The 22,054-nt window shown below is 50.3% G+C and overlaps 10 protein-coding genes across 10 annotated transcripts; all 10 read left to right on the forward strand.

The window, feature by feature from the left end:
* Positions 1–351: 351 nt before the first annotated feature.
* On the forward strand, positions 352–813 carry TbgDal_X13710 (hypothetical protein, conserved; the record flags this gene model as incomplete). The annotated part of the gene is made up of 1 exon (XM_011780236.1): positions 352–813. One exon carries the CDS (start codon positions 352–354, stop codon positions 811–813), a length of 462 nt encoding a protein of 153 aa, XP_011778538.1.
* A 665-nt stretch (positions 814–1,478) lies between these two features.
* TbgDal_X13720 (protein phosphatase 2a regulatory subunit,putative) lies at positions 1,479–3,512 on the forward strand (the record flags this gene model as incomplete). The annotated part of the gene is made up of 1 exon (XM_011780237.1): positions 1,479–3,512. One exon carries the CDS (start codon positions 1,479–1,481, stop codon positions 3,510–3,512), a length of 2,034 nt encoding a protein of 677 aa, XP_011778539.1.
* A 402-nt stretch (positions 3,513–3,914) lies between these two features.
* Positions 3,915–4,355, forward strand: TbgDal_X13730 (hypothetical protein, conserved; the record flags this gene model as incomplete). Its single annotated transcript, XM_011780238.1, has 1 exon — positions 3,915–4,355. The coding sequence occupies one exon, from the start codon at positions 3,915–3,917 to the stop codon at positions 4,353–4,355; it is 441 nt and encodes a 146-aa protein (XP_011778540.1).
* A 218-nt stretch (positions 4,356–4,573) lies between these two features.
* TbgDal_X13740 (hypothetical protein, conserved) lies at positions 4,574–5,869 on the forward strand (the record flags this gene model as incomplete). Its single annotated transcript, XM_011780239.1, has 1 exon — positions 4,574–5,869. The coding sequence occupies one exon, from the start codon at positions 4,574–4,576 to the stop codon at positions 5,867–5,869; it is 1,296 nt and encodes a 431-aa protein (XP_011778541.1).
* Positions 5,870–6,274: 405 nt separating this feature from the next.
* Positions 6,275–6,853, forward strand: TbgDal_X13750 (60S ribosomal protein L6, putative; the record flags this gene model as incomplete). The annotated part of the gene is made up of 1 exon (XM_011780240.1): positions 6,275–6,853. The coding sequence occupies one exon, from the start codon at positions 6,275–6,277 to the stop codon at positions 6,851–6,853; it is 579 nt and encodes a 192-aa protein (XP_011778542.1).
* Positions 6,854–7,214: 361 nt separating this feature from the next.
* Positions 7,215–8,732, forward strand: TbgDal_X13760 (hypothetical protein, conserved; the record flags this gene model as incomplete). Its single annotated transcript, XM_011780241.1, has 1 exon — positions 7,215–8,732. One exon carries the CDS (start codon positions 7,215–7,217, stop codon positions 8,730–8,732), a length of 1,518 nt encoding a protein of 505 aa, XP_011778543.1.
* A 293-nt stretch (positions 8,733–9,025) lies between these two features.
* Positions 9,026–10,141, forward strand: TbgDal_X13770 (hypothetical protein, conserved; the record flags this gene model as incomplete). The annotated part of the gene is made up of 1 exon (XM_011780242.1): positions 9,026–10,141. The coding sequence occupies one exon, from the start codon at positions 9,026–9,028 to the stop codon at positions 10,139–10,141; it is 1,116 nt and encodes a 371-aa protein (XP_011778544.1).
* A 318-nt stretch (positions 10,142–10,459) lies between these two features.
* Positions 10,460–12,640, forward strand: TbgDal_X13780 (hypothetical protein, conserved; the record flags this gene model as incomplete). The annotated part of the gene is made up of 1 exon (XM_011780243.1): positions 10,460–12,640. The coding sequence occupies one exon, from the start codon at positions 10,460–10,462 to the stop codon at positions 12,638–12,640; it is 2,181 nt and encodes a 726-aa protein (XP_011778545.1).
* Positions 12,641–14,692: 2,052 nt separating this feature from the next.
* Positions 14,693–15,612, forward strand: TbgDal_X13790 (hypothetical protein, conserved; the record flags this gene model as incomplete). The annotated part of the gene is given in 2 exon segments (XM_011780244.1): positions 14,693–14,959; positions 14,959–15,612. Coding segments are annotated over 2 exon segments (921 nt in total).
* Positions 15,613–16,797: 1,185 nt separating this feature from the next.
* TbgDal_X13800 (CYC2-like cyclin, putative) lies at positions 16,798–19,497 on the forward strand (the record flags this gene model as incomplete). Its single annotated transcript, XM_011780245.1, has 1 exon — positions 16,798–19,497. The coding sequence occupies one exon, from the start codon at positions 16,798–16,800 to the stop codon at positions 19,495–19,497; it is 2,700 nt and encodes an 899-aa protein (XP_011778547.1).
* Positions 19,498–22,054: the final 2,557 nt, after the last annotated feature.

Here is a 22,054-nt window from a genome sequence, read left to right on the forward strand (position 1 = left end):
AAGTTTTGTTTGAGATTTTGTTAGTGCTCGCTAACGCTTCCGAACCGCGAGTAGTGTGGGTTCATCACGTTTGCCTGAGCTTTCCCCGTTCTCAGGGCTGTGGAGGGGCATCTTCCGTGTCGTTTACATTTTTTTCTTTCGTGAGTGCGTGTGTCTGCACTTTTTTTTAACCGACTTCTGCTCCGTTTACTCCATTCGTGAAAAAGTCCTTGCCTGGTGCTCCGGGGCGTTTTCCCCTCCTATATCACCTTCCGGCCTCGAATTGGCTACCGGTGGTGCACGCTGAAGGATTTGTCGTTATTGCCGATCCATGCCCTTTTTTTTTTCGTGAGGTCAAAAAAATAGTACGTTATGTTTCGAGTGACTGGCTTGCAACTTAAGAACCCTGTGGTGTTCAAGCAGGGCCAGGGCATGTTTTCCCATCAGCTCAAGCGGCTGCTGCAGAAGAAGTCGATACACCGTTACAATTGGGATCCTTTACCGATGTACGATCCTCGCAAGCTCGTGCATGCTAGTCGTCATATGGATGTTGAAACGTGGCGCGAGGTACCCGACCCACATTGGGATGAACGGTCTTATTTGGTACCGGATCAGATGTTTTACAACATTCCCGTGCCTCCAGAGTATAAAGATGCGTATTGGTGGAGGGAACTGCAGGCGCGGCGCGTGCAGTGCCCAGTGGAGTGGGTGAGTCATCGCATGTACAACAAGGGGGACAGACAACGATACGACTTCCAGGATTTGGCGTTCCGCAAGAAGTTCGAGTTTTCATATGAAGAGGTAGTGAAGAACGCAAAGGATATGCGAAGTTAGTGCTGAGCAATTGGTGTGTACTAGTTCACTTCGCGCCGGTCCGGCGAGTCTCTCCCTTTACTTTTGCTTGCCGTCGCAAAGGATGGGGAGGGATGGTGGTGGTGCGGTGTAGGAGTGGTAAACGTTCTTTTGTTACGTATCGCTGCGAGTGCACGTGCCTTTGCTTACGTGATACTATTGGGTCTCTTTTGTTTTGTTGTGCTGAGTGTTTTCGATCTGTTGGCGTCCTCTGTGTGTGCATTTACTCCCCATATTGTCTGTGCCTGCTCACCTTCACATGTTAATGTGCGTGTTTGAGTGTAATATTCTTATCTGACAATGTTATCGCGCTGTTGTGCACATAACCAGTGACCTCATACGAAAAACAAATCCTCTTACTGGCGCTCTTCCACCATGCCTTTGCTTCTCCCTCGCACCTCATCGTCTCTCAGAGCCACTTCCACTACGATATCACCCCACGTCGTTGTTCTGATCCGGCAACCGGTGCAGGAGGACGGTAGAAGGGGAACAGGGAGAAAAGGGGCCAGAAACGAGGCAGAAGTGGGTGCGGGGTGTTCTGCTCTAGAGGAGGTGCTGTATATTACGTCTAATAGGTTGAAGCACAGAGTTGTTCCGCAGGTGGGGGGAAAAAACGGCGTTGGCAACAGGACGGGACAGAGTACACTATGTCCTCCAAATTAGGGACCGCTTCGGAAAGTACTGGGCGTGGTGGAAGCACTCAAAGATCCTCTGGAACTGCTGTGCCGGGGTGCTTCTCGCCCCGGCCAACTCACTCACGGAACTTGAGCACGGAAAGCAGCACGTTCCTTAGGGAGACACCATCAAAGGGTGTGGCCGAAACTCCCACTGGCAAGCAGCAAGTTTCCTCAGTTTCGAAAGAAGCTGGTGAGAAGTTCAGAAGTACGCGGTCCAAATCACAGACGCTTGATTCCTCCCCCCCATCGCACACACGAGTCTCCTCCACAGGTGGGCTTTCCCCCAGTCGGGGGTCGTCCTCTGCGATGTCCAGGGGCAAGGCAGTACGGCGTAGGGAGCGCGCGCTGCGCCATTCCTCTCCTCTAGAAACGTTGCTCGAGCACCAGCGTTTTAGGTGCTCTTCCTCTGTGAAGGCACTCGAAGGTGCCAGCGCTTCCTCACCCGATGAAAAGACGCGGGGAGCGGCAACATCTTCACGGGGTTCGTTGGCCGGCTCTCAGATGGGACGCGGAAGGTTTACACTGCTTGAGTCGTATGCGTCCGGGAAACCGTGGTCTGTGGTTGCCGAGCCACATGGAGACATATGTAGGAATTCGTCACGGAACGTATCGTCTCTCGCGGTGAGTAGTTCGGGGGAGCATGTGGCTTTCGGTGACCGTTCTGGCCGAGTTTTCGTCATGCAGCAAAGGCGACTGGACGAGGAAAGCGGTGACGTGGAAGGTGGGAGGGAGGACCCCGCAGGTGCCTCTACTACTTCTCGTGCCCACCGTCCTTACGAATTTGCCGTGGGTCGTCAAGCCTATACTTCAATTATTGACCCCCTGAACAATGTTGAGGTGACACCCAACATTCAAGCCGTATGCTTTCTACCCCAGATAGGAGCTTCGACGTATCTGCTCACTGCAAACGAAAAACTCCCAAAGTTGTATAAGATCGTGAGGGTACGGGAGTCGCCCTCCTCCTTTTCAGCGGTGGACTGCTTAGGAGGCAACCAAACTTCATCTCTAACGTTGAACCCTCCCCATGGAACTATGGTAAATGCAATGAAGCAGGTCACTCGATACGCATTGAACCACGAGTACAACATCAATTCACTGTGTCCACAAGCGGATGGGACACAGTTCTTCTCTGCCGATGATTTAACTGTCAAGTTGTGGTGCGTAGAGTATCCTGAAGCCTCAATTGAGACGTACAGCGTTAAGCCCCCTTGTGATGAAGAGGCACAAGAAATGATTTGTTCCGTTCAAAGCTTTCCCCACGAACCATTTTTGCTATTTGTGGTAAGTATATCTGGTACAGTTCGTGTTGTGGACACAAGGCAAACAATCAAGTTGCTTCACCGATCTCCGCTCACTTTCAGAAGCACCTTGCGTGAAAATGACATGACGTACAACAGCATGCTTTTGGATTGCACACTCAGCCCATGTGGGCGTTATGTGGCCGGGCGCGATACCACGGGCGTTTGCCTTTGGGACGTCAGGCGTCCTGGAGCATCTGCGGGCGGCTTCCAAGGAGGTTTGGTGTCGTCAAAATTAGCACACAGTGAGGAGCACGACGTGGTGCAGCGGTGGGAGGTTCATCCGCATCTGCGGCGCGAACTTGACCAGTTCTTCCAGAGCAGTGCTGTTGAGCGGTTCCACCTCCGTTTTTTGAATTGTCGCGAGATATGCACTGGAGGGTTCGCTAACACACTTCATCTCATTGACATCTTAGACAGTGATGGCGCAGTCATTGACAAAACTTTCACCGCGCAGCGGTACGGAAATGTAAAGTCGCTTAGGCTTCCCAAATTACAAGACTCAAGTGATAGAGGACGTGGCTCGTTGCAGGTGTCTTCAGCCAACTCGGTATCACTCCCGACAGCTGGTGAGGGAGAAGGGTTATTCAGCACCGCTGTGACACATCTATCGTCCCCTCTTACTTCCCACAATGGTGACTGCTCGATACTGGCATCTTGTGGTTCAGCTCTATTTCAGATTGGCTATCCCAGCCTCCGCCTGTAACCTACGTTCGCGGTAGTTGTTTCCTGTCTCTGACCACGGATGTCACAGAACCACGCCGTCTTTTTTTCGTTTGCTTAGTATTTTGTTGCTTCCTTTTTGATCTGTTTGGCGCCCTTTGGGGGAACGACACCGACAACATCGGTTCCTTTATGGCTTTCCTCTTTTTCCCTTTCTTTTGCTTTGAACGGCTGAGCGCGCATCATTTACCGTGCTTGGTTTTACTTGCAATTCTGTATAATACAGGCGACCGCAGTATAGAGTTTATCGTTAGGTCTTTCGCAGGAACTTGTTGCAACTGCGTGTTTATTGTTTATCGGCTTGTGTCCCCTGAAGTTTGATTACCCTGTTAACAGCACGTGTGTGTGTGTGTGTGACTAGTTTATTAGGCAGGAGTCGGGGCGAATGTTTCGTCCCACCACCGCCATCGCTGACAGCTTCAAAGAACACTACCACCGCGTGCACCTTCCGAGGCGCTTGGCATTGCAGCGTTACGCACGACAACAGAGCCTCCGAAATGCTGCAAAGGGGAATGTAAAAGCGGAAGAGGTACCTTACAAGTACAACCGCTGGTGGGTTAATGAGGAGCACGAGTTTGTACACCAGTACGCGTTCGTAGAGGACCCTGAGGTGACGAAGGCAAAACGGGAGACGCTGCCCCCTGTGACAAGGGAGAACATCTGGAAGGAACCACAGCAAACTTTCTTCTTGCCATTCGCGCCGTATGTCCGTGTAGTTGACTACCCGAAAGATCCCGATGCAAAGTTCTTAAAGCCAGTTAACATTCCCCGCTGGAAGGATTATATGCAAAGGACCAAACCAGTGATACCGCGGACGTGGTACTAGTGAGAACTTTGGTTCTGCTGTCGTTTTTTTTTTTTTGCGTCGTTGTGTTGCTGTGTGGTTGCGGTCTGCATGTGTTGCTCAACTTACTGCCTTCGCACGCAGCTTATCCAAGTGCCTCTTTGCCCTGTGTCGAGCACCCAAGAGGAGAGAGGTTCAGTCTTTTCTCTGAATTGTGTTGTTTACTGGGGACGACGCTGGTAGAACTGGGTGTTGGATGGATGAGGCAACCCCGACTGTGTGCACACCTTTGCATTTGTGCACGCGTTACACCCTTCTTTCGATCTGTAATTAATCTTCCCACCGTGCCTTGTTTTGGCTCTCAGTGGTGCATAGAATCAGTAATGGATTTGTCCGGCCTAGTGCCCACCAGTAAAGAACTGACGGAGGGGCAAAGGGAACACATCAGGGACCTACAATATGAGATTGACGAGATATGGAATCGCCGTGGTGACTACAAAATTGATTCCTCTGCGTGGGAGCAGATGCCATTATTCATGGAGAATATTACAGAAGAGGATTTACAGCGTAACGCAGATTGCGCCGCTCTGGCCAGCATCGCGTATGATGACGTCCCACCCGAGGAGGTCGCCGAGAGTAGGAAACAACACGGCAACAGAGCAATTCAGTTGGCTCTCGACCCGAAGCAAGTGAACAAGGAGAATCTCGCTCGCGCCGCTGTTCACTGCTACACAGAAGGATTAGCTGCCAAGTGTAAAGACCCCGTTCTGAATTCGCAGCTGTATGCGAACAGGAGTTTGGCACAATACATAATCCATAACTATGGGCATGGCTTGGAGGATGCTCAGCGTGCCATCATTCTGGATCCAGATTATTACAAGGCATACTATCGTGCCGCTCGATGCGCGGAGCGCATCGGGAAATACGATCTCGCACTGGACCTCCTTGCCAAAGGTCGTCGAACGAACCCCGCACCGGTTGGGCGCGCGTTGGAAGACTTCGTTGACATCGAGCGTGTTTGTCGTGAGGGAAAGGAGAGGGCTGAGTCCAAAAAGAAGAAAGAAAACCTCAGCACGCGTGTGAAAGCGGCGCAGACCTCGAGCACACTTCGCTGTGTTACTTCCAGTGGTGTTCGCTGTTCGCCCAGAGCCGAGGTATCAAGTGAACAGATGGGGGTGTACGGGCACCACGAGCCCTACTTCGATTCTGAGGGTCTGTTACATGTGCCCATACTTTTCATGTATGATGAGTATCAACAGACCGACTTTATGCAAGATGTGAGTTGTGATGTGTGCGTAGGGGAGCTGCTGGACGAGTTGATGCCCTTTCCATGGGACGACAGGGGACGTTACCAGCGCATTGACGATATTCTCGTCGTTTACAAAATTGATGGTGGTGTAAAGGACCCTAAGTATTACGAAGTGGACCTTTCGCTGCCGCTTATGGAAGTGTTCCGCTCGGAATCATATCAAATGCCTGCGCTTTTGCCTGTGCTGCACATTATTTGCAAACACTCCGATATGTTGACGGAGTGGGATGTTCAGATGTTAAGGTAGGTGTGGCGGTGGTGGAGTCGTGTTGTGCGAATACACTGCGTTCACGTTTGTGTCCTTTAACTTTCACCCTAAAAAATTGTTTTGGAACTTCATTCGAGCGTGGGTGGGCCACGGTGGAGAGGGAAGAACGCAAAGGAGAACAACGGCTGTGTGTAGATGATATTGTCCCAGCCTTTCCTGCTCGCGTATACGATCTAATAACGCCCATACTTTCGTGTAAATGTGAGTGGTTATATTTTCACTTTTCCATTTTTTCCTATGTTCTTGTGAGGCAATGATTTTGTTCTTTACTGGTTCTTCTTTGTGGTATGACTTATTCTTCTTTCCTTCCAACCTCATTCCTACCGTTGCGTTTAATTTATGCCTCTCACGTGAAAGATCTAAAGCTCTTCACGTATCACTAAAATGCCCGCTGCCACAAAGAAGGCTGTCGAGAAGAAGGCGAAGAAGGTGAGCCGCAAGAGCCCCGAATACTCGACGGTGCGCAAGAGTTGCAAGCCCGGGACCATTGCCATCATTCTTGCTGGTCGTTTCCGTGGCCGCCGTGCTGTCATTCTGAAGCAGCTGCCCAAGAATGGGCCACTGGTGATCTCTGGGCCGATGAAGTACAGCGGTGTTCCTATTCGTCGCATTGACTCGCGCTACATTATTGCGACGTCGACGAGGGTGGACCTCACGGGTGTCGACACGAGCGCCATCACCCCTGAAATCTTCAAGCGTGAGAAGAAGGAGAAGCGAGTGAAGTCTGAGGGCGAGTTCATGGGTGACAAGGACAAGAAGAAGGCGGAGAGCAAGGCGAAGAAGACTTCCAAGGCCGCACCGAAGGGAACCGTCAGCGATGAGCGTGCCCAGCTGCAGAATGCGATCGACACTGCGCTTATTCAGGCGATCAAGAAGGATCCACTGGGTAAGGAGATGGCCGGGTACTTGCACTCCGTCTTCACTATCAAGCCGGGTGATGCTCCGCACCGCCTGAAGTGGTAATGTGATGGGGAGTTGAGCTTTTCGATCAGCACTACGGTGCACTCATTTTTGTTTTTGTTTAATTTTTTTTTTAAAAAAAACTGTACTCTTAAACAAGGGGAAAGAATTGTGGTAAAAGCTGTGTGTGCCCCAGGTTCTTTCGTGTGGCACGTTACTCTTTTGGGTGCGCCTTGACACGTTCAAAATTTGTACCTGTGCCGAAAGGTAGCTTATACTTCTGTCTTCTCTTCCCTTACCATCTTTTTTTTCCCGTTCGCTTTCGTTACACCCTGCGATGGCAACGGGAGGAGGTACATAGACTCCCCCAACGGCGCTGCGGTTTTTTTTTGGTAGTATTTGCGGTGTGTTTTGCGCATGAGCCATGAGTGACAGTGACACTGATTCGTACGACCCGTCAGAGAACGCTGTTGTGGAAACCATCTGTGTCCCCGAGGCTCCGCGGCGGGGATGTGCTTCTGCCGCTATTGAAGCTTCGCGTTCTTCCCATGTTGTTGGTCAGACGGCATTCCCTTCGTTGTCAGTGTTAGCTGATGCAGCGTCAGGCGCGACCGGTTCTAAGATAGGTGCAATCTCTCCTCTGGATGAAACTTTTCTGCTTCGTGGTATTGGTGGACGTGTACGCTCCGTGTGCATTAATCCCATGGGGTCTATTTTGTGCGCTGGTGGTGAGTGCGGCTCTCTCTGTTTTTGGGATTTTGCTTCTCCCTTGAAGAGTCGCTCGGTGAACCCCACGCGCATTCTCACCCCCTTTCCCAACAGGATTTCAGGATTTCAAGCTGTCATTTCTGTGCACTCAGCGTGTGATGGGTCATATTTTGTCGCCTGTCAGGACGGAGATTCCCCTGTTCTCGTTGCCGCCAATGGAAAGCAGTTGGGATACTGCTCCATGGGTGAACGGGGTATGGTGGATGTTGTCAAATGCAAGGGTCATCGGGGCCCTGTTACGTCCTCCGCACCATCTCCAACGCTGGCCTCACGTTTTTTCACTGGTTCGCAGGACAGCACTGCCCGTGTGTGGGACGCTGCTTCGTTTGAGACTAATTCCGTGTATGCTGTGAAGCACGGGTCTGGCCAGCTCCTGGAGAATGTCGTTGTGGAGAGCGTCCTACCTCTTCTCAGTGTTGGCAGTGACAAAACATGTGTGTTTGCCTCCGGTGGGGAGGACGGACTTGTACAATTATGGGATTCACGACTGAAGTACCGACCTGGCGGTGTATTTGGCGTACTCGACATGTATGGCAGCGGAGGTTTGAGCAGCTCGTCGTGTGGATCTTCACATGGAAGGCGAACAGCGCATGATACGTTCAGTGAAGAAAGGCACGTTGGTGGTATGGCAGAACCTGACCCCACGTACCCCACATTATGTGTGCGCTGTGGGCCACTGGTGCGCATTGTGGACTTGCGCAATCCGGCCAAGAGTGGCACTGTAGTGGACGTGTGCCCTCCCCTTACCGGCCTGCCCTCTTCTACAGATACAGGACCGCTAGTGACGTGCACGAGTGAGTCCTTCTCTAAGGGGAAGCCGTCGTTCATCGCGTGCACGAGCCGTAGTGGTTACCAACATATAGCCGGAGGCCATATTGTGCAGTTCACCTGCACAAGCGGGAACTATGAGCCGTCCATGGTCTGGCGTCCGGCCTCTGCGGATGCTGACGTAGTGGCCGTAGCTGTCGATGCCACACAGCAGCAGCTGTTTGCAGGAACACAAAATGGCACCGTTGTTGCGAGAACCAAGTGTACGGGGACGGATGTTGCCGTCGCTGGACCGAACGTACAGACGTGGTTTGGGTCGCGACCAATGTCGGAGCCCGGTATGGTGCGGCAGAAACGTGGGAGGGCTGAGGGTAATTGTGACGACGGAGATGAGCTGAGATTGTAGAGATTTGGATTGTTGGTGAAAGTGTCACTCCAGTTGGGATGTCTGTTGGTTTGCTGTCACTTCGCCTCTTTAATCTTCGTTGCTCTGGCGCCGACGGTGAATCGGTCGTGATTCGTAATCTCCCACTTCTCACTTGGGATTGCGTGTTTGGTGTAAAGTTATCTCTCCAATTCTTCTTTTTTACTGCTTACAGTTGCGACATTTTTTCCTTGTAGAACCAGCGGGTTCTTCCTGTTCGTAGATTTTCCCCTCGGGGACTTTTCTTTCTACCCGCTTGCTTCCGTTTCTTGGAGATGTTGCAGGGGGAAATGGCTTGCCACAGCAAGACCAACAACGTGAGAGGCAGCGACGATTCTAGTGGCACCAACAAGTTGGACACTAGTCGTTCCCCTGAGGTGGATTTTGGCCCACCGCCGAAGTATGACGATATATTTCAGTTTATCGCTGAGCATGCTGGGCGGCTTCCACGAAATGCTTACACAGGCACATCCCCGTACGAATACACTGGATGTGACTATGCTCTCGTTCTATACGCCATAATGCCCAGCAAATGCATTGACCTTTCCCGTCTCTGCTGGTCCACAGCACCACTTTCTTCCCAGTTGGAGGGGAACCTTGTTGCTTTTTGTGAGGGTGCTCTTGGCTTGCAGCTGAGTGACGCTCCGGTCAGTTCTCTAACGCCACACAGTTTACGTACGTCTCCGTCTTGCATTATGCACCACATGAAGGTACAGCACTGGCTCTATAACTTATCACTGAGGTTCCCCCCTGACGAAGGCTTTGATGCGGCGACAATTCGCATGAAATATCGCCATGCGCAACTTGGTGAGCCACATCTAACGGCAAAGCAGTCAATGATTCCTGCGACTGCGTCATCTTCGCCCCTTCCCACTCCTGAGATGCACCTACTGCGGCCAAATGTGTCGGGGCAGCGGAACCCTCCTTATGCACACTGCCAGTCTTTATGGGAGTCGCCGTTACTCGAGGTTGAGGGTTTCGCGTCCACCCGTGGGGAGGTAGCGGCGCTGGCAGCTTCTTGTGTAGAAGATATTAAGTCTCAGGAGAGACCACCAAAAGGTTATGAAAGGCGCTGGAGGTCAGGCGTTCCGGATGCCGGAGGCCCCGTAGGTGCGGGAGGCAGAGCGAGAAACGTACGGCAAGAACACGGGAAGGTCACTTCTATGACCGTTAACTCTGTGACATCTGGCGCTGCGAAAGGTGCACCACCCAATAACTTGGCGGAGCAGTGGTGCGAGTCGGAGTCACGCCGGTTACATCTGAAGGATACTCTGCTGTGCGCTCGACGTGAGGCCCACAGCACGCTTTTTGGCGACGGGGTGATCAATTTTGATAGTGTTCTTTCAATATTACAGGGAGGAATTCCTGCGTTTTCGAACGCGGCGCAGTGACTCCATTCGGTAATAATGAGCAATGCTTCGCCGGATTATTAGAAAGGGGGCGCGGGTTTTGTTTTCGGAACGTACCTGTGTTCTCGCCAAGTCACATACTGCATGGGTTACGCACACAAATCTATTCTTTACCCTATCAGGAACCAGATACCCCTTTGTATTTGGTCATTGTCACGGAACATGCACTACGTGCTTGTGGGCACCGGAATCACCCTCGATGATACCTTGCTTGCATGCAAGCAATATACCTATACTCCATTTTTGCCGTTAATATTACCACGAATTTCTAATTAACAGTTTAACTGTAGTAAATGGAATATGCGAGGCCGATTCTTGTCATCGACTTTTCGGCTGGGATTATATCGAACGAAGCAGCATGTGCGTGCCGGTTCGAAGGGTCAAGAGGATCAGTTCTCCTCTCGCGCATCACATATCATAAGCAGACGCGTTCGTGCTGTGGACTGGCTTTATATGGATCCTGTTGAAAAGTGGACAATACTCGTCGACCTTGGAAGGAGGGCTCCGACGTTGCTTGAGGACGCCCTCTCTGGAGCCCCTCCAGGAGGGGAGCAAGGTGTCAAGGCAGAGATGAATCTATTAGGAAGGTTGCTGTGTTATTGCCCTTGTGTTTCCAGGAATGGAAAGCGTGCGGCTGCAGCTGTGAGTGAGGAGCACCTTTGTGGTGTGTCTTCGCAGAAGCACAGAGGTTTGATTGATGGGCTACCTTACTGCGTCCGCCTGCAACTGTGTTTGTCGTTTCTTATGTGGGTACGATCACTCCGAGACGTACAGAACACACTTGCACACCTACGAATGCCATTTGCCACCACGCGTCGCTTTAAACGTGGAGTTGTTGCCGATGTTTTCCCAACTTGTCTATCGGAGATGTGCGTTGATCCCTTTACTACTGTAAGTCTGATGATGGACGAGTCCCTCAACAGCACCGCCGAGCAGGTGCCCGCCCCTCATGCGTGGCGACCTGACGGTTACTACGAGGACGAGGAGGAACGGAGAGCTTGGAGCTTCGCATCGAGATTAGGAAAGAGGAGGTCCTCCTGTATTCCTAGCGGTGGTGGTACGGCCGACAGTGGTGTTGCTAGTGGTCAGTCACGTCGCCGGCGTTCGTGTGTGGGTCTCACCGGTCGGGATATGGTAATGCTTCGCGAAATACAGGGAATGCGTCCAGTTCCCAGTGATGATGATGTGCTGGCAGGCCGATCGGGTCTACATGTTGGCCGGCTGCGGTTGCAGGCCCCTCCTACAAACCTGGGACAGTCGTACACAAATGGCCTGTCGGCTTCATCATATGCGCTAAGCGACGCTCAGCGAGGTGCACTCCCTTCCCCGCTTGCGGTTGACAATGAGGAGGATGAGGTTTACCATCATAACATTCATCGTGGTGAGGGATGTCCACTAGACGAAAGTGGTCAGTTGGAGTGCACGCCTATTCACATACCCGTTTCGCTTGCTGCGGACAGAGTCGTCGTCACGCGTCACTGTGCTATGGCACACGCTGCTATATTGACATCACTTTTTGTCGAGGGACGAACCGTACAGTTTACCACAAACCATCCACTACTGCTAGATTACGTGTCTTTCCTTTTTGCTGAGCTTGTTGAGGCTGGGTGGGTAAGTGCGGCGATATGTGAGGAAAGCCTGCGTCCATATGTGCCTTTGTGGGCGGTAGCGGAGAGCGTGCTGGTATTGGTCCCACCGAAGGATACCGAGGTATGTCGTACCCATGACGTCCGGGGCATGGCGGACATGATCGTTCAGTGCGCCCCATGCTCCGTTCTTACCGAGGATGTAGCACAAATCTCTGGGAGCCGCTTTTACCGAGATTTGAGAGAAGAGGTACAGAGGCTACAAGCCACTTTAATTTCTCGAGGAAATGATGCGAGTTGGCGGGTGTCGTGGGTTCCGGTTTCGAAATCAACATCACTTTATGCAACTCCTCAGAAAGTCGATTGCGGTGATGCGGGGGAGTTCCAGACTTCAGTGAACGAGGTACTCCGCCACTGTCACACAGTCACGTTTCTTTACACACCGCGCAACTGTAGGTTTACCCCTCGTGAGATGGAGGGCTGGTGGTGGAACGGCCTCCCCAGAAGCGTGCTTGTGGTGGGTGTGAACAGTCACCCCTTGGACATTGTTTACTTCTTTCCACAGGCACCATTTTTACATAAGAAGGTTGGTAACGCGTTCCGGTACCGTGCCGTACGGCGTGTGCTTTTAAGAAAGAACGTACACGGCGGGAGGGAGGGCATTGTGCGCAACTGGCTATACCGCAGTCTTTGGTGTCGTGGGTTGGCACGCACGGGCCTTCAAGGACAATTGGCCGTGAAGGACAAGATGCGTGTATTGCCCGGCGGGGATGTTACCAAGGGTGGTGAGCATGCTGTAGACGCTCTGAAGTGGGAGCGTACGGTTGATTACCTAGCCAACCCTGGAAAGATGACGTGGATGGCTCTCGTGGCTGCGAAGCTGCTTCATATTTAACGCTACATGTGCTTTGCCAAAGGAAGGGAGGGAGTAACTGCTCTCAGACCTCCATTTTCCCCTTGTTCTTTTTTTTTTTCGTGTGTACGTTATCTGTGGTCCTTGGAGTCTAGTACTATTCCATATTGTGTCTGTGTAAGTGTGTAGTGGGGTATCGTACACGTTTTATTCTATATATCGCCCTTCATAACATTTTTAGGCACTTATTGTATATATTGCATTGTGTTTGTACGGTGCCGCTTTCTGCATTTCACTTACTGGCAGTTACACTGGCCAGCTTTGCGCTGAAGGCACCCCGACTCACCAGACATTCAATCCACAAGTCTCCGTCGGGCCTGCCAATTCTGCGGTACCTTCTGAACCTCTGCTGTGTTAACTTAAGCGTGGTGGTGGTCAAATCTACTTATCCCTTTACATCGGTTGGGCAAACATCGCGTCCACAGAAAGAATGAAAGTTTCTACTGGTAAGTGTGGTGTCATCAGCAGGGCCCTGCTCAGTGGAAGCGGTGTAAGGTCCCCACCGAAAGGAAGCTCGTAGATGTGCATGGAGACCCCTGGCGGCACCGAGAAAAAAAATGTACTTTCTATGCCGAGCGCGTGCTTTGCAGAGCGTCCGTTTTTTAAAGATTTGAACACGGCAGGCACCGCTTCAACTCTATCAAGTTAACGTGGAGTAGGTATTCTTTCGGCAACCGTACGCTTCAGCGTGTCCCCTTTAAGAACAGACTGCATATACGGCGTTGTCGGTTGGGCCAGTGGCAAATTTTATCCCTGCAGCCCTATCTCGCAACTCCTAGAACCCCTATTTGTTACATTGCATTAAATATGTAGCCTTAATATGACGAGTGAGGAGCGCTATATCTTCTCCACCAAGTGCAGAATTAACCGTCTGAGTACTTTATCACTTCGAAGTGAAGCGCAACCTGATTTACCGGTTACATGCTGTTTCCTCCCTTTGTTTCCACTTAAGCCTCCTCTCTCGTATACCCGGAAGTTTGTTACGTAGCCGTTGCTCAGGGAGTTCTGTACGCCGCTGAGTGGTATTGCTCGCTTAGTGGAGCGATTTACTCCCCAGATTTGTTATGTGAGGAGTGATCGCTGATGAAGTTGATATGGTCCGTGTTTCAGATCGTTGAATTGACGCACAATAGCATATCTTCTGAGTTCTGCACTGCCCCCCCCCCTGTACTATCGCTGTTTTGAATGCTGTTGTCAGGTGTTGTTAGTTGGGCCAGTGGCAATTTTTATTCATTCGGCCCTCTCCCACAACTCCTAGAACCCCTATTTGTTACATTGCATTAAATATGTAGCCTTAATATGACGAGTGAGGAGCGCTATATCTTCTCCACCAAGTGCAGAATTAACCGTCTGAGTACTTTATCACTTCGAAGTGAAGCGCAACCTGATTTACCGGTTACATGCTGTTTCCTCCCTTTGTTTCCACTTAAGCCTCCTCTCTCGTATACCCGGAAGTTTGTTACGTAGCCGTTGCTCAGGGAGTTCTGTACGCCGCTGAGTGGTATTGCTCGCTTAGTGGAGCGATTTACTCCCCAGATTTGTTATGTGAGGAGTGATCGCTGATGAAGTTGATATGGTCCGTGTTTCAGATCGTTGAATTGACGCACAATAGCATATCTTCTGAGTTCTGCACTGCCCCCCCTGTACTATCGCTGTTTTGAATGCTGTTGTCAGGTGTTGTCGGTTGGGCCAGTGGCAACTTTTATCACTGCAGCCCTATCTCGCAACCCCTAGAGCCTGTAGTCGTTAGGGTTGTTGTGACGGTGTTTTAACTTTGTGGATGTGTGATTCTTCATGTGGTGGCGGTCGTAGTTGACTTTTTGGTCTTGCCTTGAGCTATTGATATCGAGCGCCCTGTTATAGTCTTTGACCGGCACAGTTTACTTAAATTTCTTTTGTTTAATATGAATGCTAAGTAGGGAATAGCGAGTCTGCGCCCTTTGGCCCTTCTCGGACATGTCATTGTTTGATGATGATGATGTGGGGTCTTCAGTTTCGTCCACTGAGGGCGATCTTAACGAGACTGTTGTACCCATGAGCACAGTAAGGACGGGCGGGGTTTGTGTGAAGACTGAAGCTAAGACTAATGGACCTCGCACAGGACTTGAGGATGTGCACCGGTTTACGCTTAGCGTTGAGGAAACGCAGCGGGCAGAGGAGCGGAGGCGTGTAGAGGCGAGTAAAAGACTTTTACTATCAACTGACGGTGGCTTAATTCCGAATTCGTGCGGCGGTCCTTCATCTCAGGAGCGGAGTCGGTTCGGGTCCTCTATAGCGGAGGCTCTTCGTCTTCGTAGAGAACACGGGAGAGGGTGCTACTACAACGCATTCTGAGGCAGCGGCGAGAAGAGGAGGGCAATGAAGACTTGGCGGAGAAGGATATGGAGGTTGGTGTGTTTATCACTCCGCAGTACCTTAGTGCTCTCAAGCGTCAGAGAAGTACGCGAGCGGCATCCCCCGGAGGTCTTGCAAAGCAGGCAGAAAACATGGAGGATATGGACCCACTAGAGTTGTATGTGCAAGAGTTGGAGGAAAGACGTCGGGTGGTGGGAAAAAAAGATCATGACTCGTCTGATGTTGGCACCAACAGGAACGATGGGGGTAGGGACCAAGATATGGGGCTGAGAGTGCACTCGGCACAGGTTGTTTCAGGAAATAAGCAACCGGAACATGTGGAACGAAGTGGTGTGACGGGCATTCCTTGCGGCCACGATGTTGTCTATTCTGTGAAAGCAAGTAGTTGCGCGTGGGTCCCCACTGGTACTAACGGCGCTGTAATTGGTGTTTCCGGCGCGGCCGCACCAGCATCTCCGAGTCCGACGGAGAACTCCGCGACCCCCCAGGAGGCGCTGCAGGAGGTTAGATGGAGACGGCAAAAGCCGCGTGCGGACCGTTCGTTTATAGAGTCCGCAGCCACACGGTTTAACAGACGATCTATGGACCGTTTTGTGTAAATTAGGACTTCTTGAAATGGAAAGGGCATGCAACGGATTGTTTTGTGCTGTTGGGCTTGACTACCTGACGATCTCCTTCCGCCTGTGTGAGTCGTTCGGGACCGGAAGGAAGTGCATGTGCATTAGTGATAGGGGTCGTGCTTCGGTGCTGTTGTGCTTGTGTAAACTAAGGTGGGAAAGATAATTGTGGAGAAGTAAAATTTTCTGTCATTACCACTGCGTGTGCTGCCTCATCTTCCTCATTACCTTCTCAACTCATACGCGCTTATCTACTGACATTTTGTTTGTTTGCAAAACGAAACACCAAGAAACAAGTGCCTGAAGAGGACCAGGGTGCGGCGCCGACTCGAATATAACCGGTTACACCGTACTGGGAAGAGTAGAGAAACTGTACGGTTGCGCCACAGCCTCGCAATCCTGTTTACCTCGGTGGCTAAATCCCATCCTAAAGGGGGAGCGAGGAGGACACAAAGAAGGAGGAAATAGCGCAGGGTTTCGAGAGTAACTTATCACCTTGTCCTCGTTGAGCACAAAGTTTCGTTTTCTTTTACTTCTCTGTAAGGAGTTAGTCTAAGAAAACTTGCAAGTGGAAGGGGGGAACACAGCTTGTGGCACTTGTCGGGCCTTGTCGGTCTCTCCGTGTTGCTTCTTATCTTCGCTTGGTTGCTGTTGGACCCTCTAGCTCCACCTCCGGTATATTCGGGGGTGTGTGCGTACTCTATTCACTACTCTTGTTTGTGTGTGCGTCTCCGTTGCCTGATTTGTAAGCGGCGGCGGGTGCTGGTGACGGATAGAAGCACCAATAAGTCGAAGAAGTGTAAGGGTCCCTAAAGAAGATTGGTGTAAATTGACGGATCAGTTGTTAGCGATTAAGGAGCTTGGAGCACGTTGCAGGTGGGGCAGTCAACGTACTCACTGTAGGCTCGTCGGTGGCAGTTTTCTCCACACAAAGCGTGCATCACTTTGTGCATCTTTTTTCCTTTCCGAGTGGTTGTGTACCCGTGCTTTTATTACCCTTGTCCGTGCTGCCGTTCGGAGTTGTAGAAGAACCGACTGTGTGATTGCGCTCGTAGGAATTATAGGTTGCTGAGTAAGACGAGGGGCGCGAACAAGTTGGGTGAGTCAAGGTGTGATATATAAAGAGTGTGTGTGCGTACAATCCTTTTCCCGTCATCCACAGTTATCATGACATTGTCTGTCGACACCGCGATTGGGGACACCGCCATATGCATGGAGAGGTCATGTGATGCTCCTACACCTACTTACGCAGTCAAAACGCGGGCCATGGTGTTGAGCGGCGGTAGTGGCTGTACTCTCTCCAGGTGTCGTCGACTTGGGCGCTCCGCCCGCCAGAGATCACCTTCGAATAAACGGTTCTCGGGAAGGATGTCAGCGGCATCCGTGACACCCTCAGGGGGCCCAGTTATGGACAGGAGCGGCACTGGGTATGTTGATGTTTGTCGTGGTGGTGAATGTGCTCCGATGCTTTGCAGGTCAGGGGGATGCGATCACGGTGTTTCCATTTTTGCGGCGGCCGCGACGCCGGCTGCCGCGGTACCGTTACTCGACGGTACTGTTGCAGCGGAATGCACGAATGGTGCCGGTGGGATGCCAGCTGATGGTAGTCGTTGTGTGACTCAGTTGTACGACGCGGGCGCAAGCTTGAGGAATGAATCTGGTCGACGGTATCGAAACAACTATTCTTGCCATTACAGCAACAGTGGTGGTAGTGGTTATTGTTGTTGCAGTGCGTCTTATCGTGGCCAGAAGGGTCACAAGGGCGGTCAAAGCCAGGTGTTTCACAATTCACCGCTTTTCATGGGGAACGGTGGCAATCTGCCCCCCAATCGTGGTGTAATTTCGAACTATCACTATCACCATCACCCGCCCAGTGGAGCCTCGCACCATCACCACCAAAGGTGTGCTGTGCGTTCCCATCGTCGTCGTGGATTCGGTGCCGCTGCTGTGGAGGCGATTCGCAGTAGGTTTCAGGCAGGGGCTACCATGTCGCATCACGCACCACCACTTTCCGCTGTGAAATGCAATAGACAAACTAAGCAAACTGCTAGTAACGGGGATCAAGAGCCACGGCAGGCATTTCAGGTCCCCCTCCCAAGGTCGAAGGCGGCTGCCGGAGTAACCCAACCCTCCGCGACGTCATGTGATGCTGGTGTTGTGAGGCCATCGAAGGGCGATTTCAGAATTGAGATGGATACTCCTTTTTCAGCCACAGACTCAATGAATGACCCTGTAAACGGTTCTTCACGGCTCTCCGGCATTGCACCACTTTTCGACCTTGCGATACAGCAGCTCATCCTTGAGTGCGATCGACGGGTTGCCAACGCTTCTGGGACGGCCTGCGCCAGTGCGCACAGTCCCTCTAACTCGTGCAATTCTCAAAAGCAGTCTTCAGCGCATTTCTCCGTTAACACTCATTCCTTTGATATGCCTACGGCATCCCACACGAAGACCACCTTCGCGCAAACACCGAAGGAGTCGTCGTTTGCCACGTTTGCCGTTGAGCAGGCACCTCTGGAGAGAGGCCGATTGGAGTCTCCTCACCGGGATGCGGAAGCTGAGGTGATGGCTAGGGACGGTGCATGCACGACTAAGCTCCACCGTGTTGAGCCACGGTTGGAGGAGCGGGTGACCGCCCGTCGGGAAAACCACGTGGGTAACGTTGTTGGTAGGCTGTTTAGGGATCAATCGGAGGATGCCGTGGACCTCGGGAGCGACTGTTCCAAGTTGCAGTTGCTCATTGTGTCAGTTGGGCTGACTGTGTCATTTGGAGAGTCGGCTCCGTTGGTATTAATCGGCACGCTCATCTATTTGTTCCGTATTGTCAAGCGGTGTGATTCTGAGTATTCGAGCGTAACCGCAGCGAATTGGTACCGACTCACAGCTGTCGCCCTGCTGGTTGCTACAAAAATGTACGTTGATGGTTCAGGTAGCTGGAATGAGTGTTTTTCGAATGCCACTGATATACCTTTAAAAGAATTGAACAAGCTGGAGATTGACTTCCTTTTCTTGCTTGACTTTGACGCGCTGATCACGGAGGAAGAGGTCGAAGCTCGTGCTGATTGGATGGACTCTGTTGCCAGTCGACACGATATGATGACACCCCTGCGGACATTTGTATTGGGGAACAGCTGTGCCCCTTCATGCGTGGCGACTCCCTTGTCTCCTGCTGCTGACGAGGCGTTTCGGTCGGTTCCACTTGGTTCTTCCAGCAACATGCCGTCAACCCCATTGTCCCTTACACCATCCAATATGACACCGGTGAATTGTTTCTCAACTCCATTTACCCAGTCAAGACCAATCCGCAACCAGTGTGTCGGTTCTTTGGTTTCTGGTGTTGATGCGAGTGACAAGCAGCAGCAGCAAACGCGGCCTTCAAGCATGCGTCGTTTGTCCTCATCACTGTGCCCCTGCGATCGCATGAGCCCCTTGCCACTGTCTGTGTCGAGTCTGTCTCTAACGGAGAGACTCTTTTCGGTTGTTCATGCACCTGCCGAACCAGAAACACCCCCAAGTCTCCGTCGTTTTGCTCGCCAAGATGATGAACCTGTATCTCCGTTGACACCACCCGACCAGGAGAGGATGTCCCCAGTATTTTTCTTCTGTAACGCGACTCGGGGGAGACGTTGTAATGCGATGGCGGCAGTTGGGGAGAAAACAAATAAGACATCGCCGGCAGGCAGCGCAGTGCAGTACCGCGTCTCTGCAGGTGTTGCCGGTGACGCCTGGAAAGGTGATGAAATGGATGAGGAGGGGGGAACGCCTCCGCACCCGCGGCGTTGTATTCTCTCACCACCCACACAGGAAGCAGCGCCACTGCCTCCGCTGGGTATGACAGACTTCCACCACCGTCTTCCCAGGAAATAAATGTATATTGACAGCCTCTTAAATAAATCGTGTATGATGTTTGTTGAATGTTTCTGCTAGTTCAAGCGTTAACAACAAAAATAGAGGTAAGAAGGAAGATCATAGGGTAGGGGAGGTGCGTCGACTTTTTTGTTTGTTTGTTTGTGATAGGAACTTGTGAGAGGGGGGGATGACGTATGCGTTCTACGATACTTTTTTTTTTTTGTGTCTGTGTCTGTGTCTGTGTGTGTGTGGGAAATTTGTTAACATTGGCTCGAGCGGGGAAGGGCAATTATAGCGGAGGAAAGAAGTTTTAAATGACGCACGACTCCGTTTGTGTTGGTGCTGGTCGGCTCGTAGAGATGTGACTCTGTCACCTTCCTGTAAGACTCAAAGTGGGTTAAATCCCTTAGAAATAAAAAAGAAATATAATGAGTGTTGTGAAGGAGTACCCGCATGGAAATGTTTATTAGTGAGACACCATATGGTGGAAAGGAAATAAAGTTGTTCAGGTGGTTGAAGGGTTGGGTTCGATATCGTTCCATATAAATAGATCTTTTGAGTAACAAGCAAAGGAGAGTGAGAGACAGGGAAAGAGGAAGAGTTTGGCATTATATGAATGCGTAGCGAATTCCGTGGTTATCTTATGAGTAGGAGAGATAAAACGAGAGATAAATGATGTGCTTGCGCTTGTGGTTGCGGTTGCTTGTTTGTATGTTTCTGCGTGTGTGTGTGTGTGTGTGTGCTTATATTTGTTGAAGTCACGAAAGGGGACCTTCTTTTTGTTTTTGTAACGTATTGTTGCCGTTGGGTGTATGCACCTTGTGGAGGCGTTGAACGTGGCTCCATGCGGCACACTTCGTTGTGTTTCTTTTGCTTTTATTTAGTTCTCTTTTTTTATATTTGGTTTAGCCACATGGCCCAATAACTACACCCCTACACCACCCATTTGGCCTTAACCACCCTTTGGGATGCCCATGGAGGCATTCTACACGGTTGCTTGAAGCCTTCAGCGCGTTATTATTATTATTATTATCAGCAGTCTTTGTCACTGTTATTATTTTGTTTTTTTCTTCTTGTTACCTTTATTTTCATATCTTTTCATTTGTACGTACCGGGTGAAGTCAATAAAAAACGAGAGAGGAGGGAACTGTGTGTAAGAGAGGTGAATTTGGTGTATGAAGCATACGGGAAGCGTAACAGATTTAGGGAAACCTGGTATTTGCAAAAGAAAGAAAAAAAGAAAGAAAAAAGAAAAAAAGACACACACACACACACACACACATGCACACACATGCACGCACACACACGTATAGCGAACCTATAAGGGAAGAGGAGTGATGTTGAGAAGGAAGGAGAAATAAAACGATGGAGGAGGGAAAAAGGCAACAAAGGAGGGAAATAAAGCCCTTTCGTTCAACAGTGAAAGTGATTTTTTTTTCCTTTTTTCCCACCTTTTTTTGAAAAAAAAAAACTTTGTTTTCTGTCCTCTTCCTTTCTTCCCCACATAGGAATTGGTTTAGTGAAGAGTGAGCGGGAGTGTGGAATGTAAGATGAAGTGGGTGTAATATTTTTTTTTGTTTTGTGAGGTGTTAGGGAGAAGGAGGAAACACTTTGTGTGGTGAGATTATTGTGTTGTTAGTGAGTGGATACCGACGAAAAGGCAAGGGAAGGAAAAAGGAGAGGGGGGAAAAAACAACAACAACAACAATTGCATAAATGGAAGGCTTGTGTATATGTTTACCGTGAAGCAACGCGTTGGGTTTACCCGCCTTCCCGTATATTTATTCGTCACCATTAAAGAAAGGGAGAAAGAAAAAATATGAAAAAAAGAAATCCAAAGGGGATGAGGGATGACGTAACTGTTCTATGAATGCCCAACGTGAACACGTGCTCATGCACACACTTATATGTAGCAACAATTACAAACGAATACAAAAAAAATAAGTATAAGTAAATAAACAACCACACACACACACATATATATATATATATATACGTTTTCCTGTAAGTTTAAAATACTTGTTTTAGGATTCATGGTAAGGAGAGAAAAGTTATATAATGATAACATGAATATACATATATGAATATGTACGCTTGTGGAGGAGGAGGTGTGTGTGTGTGTGTGTGTGTGTGTGTGTGTGTGTGTGGGGAACCCTGGCAGCGGGAAAGTACATTAACTTTCCGGTGTAGTAGGGGTTATAAGTTTTTTTCTTTCTGTTTTCCCCTTTCACCCCCTTATTGTTGTTCCCTTTTTTTTTTTGTTTAAGCTTGTGAATCAGTGGTGCCCTTCTCCATTGCCATCAGTATTGTAGGCGAAACGGTATTCCTATACTTTTGTTTTTCTTTCCTTTCTTGCAGTCCTTTCCCCTGTCTTCACTCACAACTGTTGTGTGATACATTTGATTACTTTTTTTTTCTTTCTTTTTAAATTTTGGCTGCACTTCTTTCGCTCCATGTACAGGTTTACAGAAGGCAGTTTTCTTGGGAAAGAGTGTGTTACTTAATTTCTATGGTAAGTGAGTGAACAATGGATGATTATGACGTCTCTAAGGTCGCGCACAGTCATTGCTGGCAC

The sequence above is a fragment of the Trypanosoma brucei genome, chromosome 10 (assembly GCF_000210295.1).
Source record: "Trypanosoma brucei gambiense DAL972 chromosome 10, complete sequence".
NCBI lineage: Eukaryota > Euglenozoa > Kinetoplastea > Trypanosomatida > Trypanosomatidae > Trypanosoma > Trypanosoma brucei.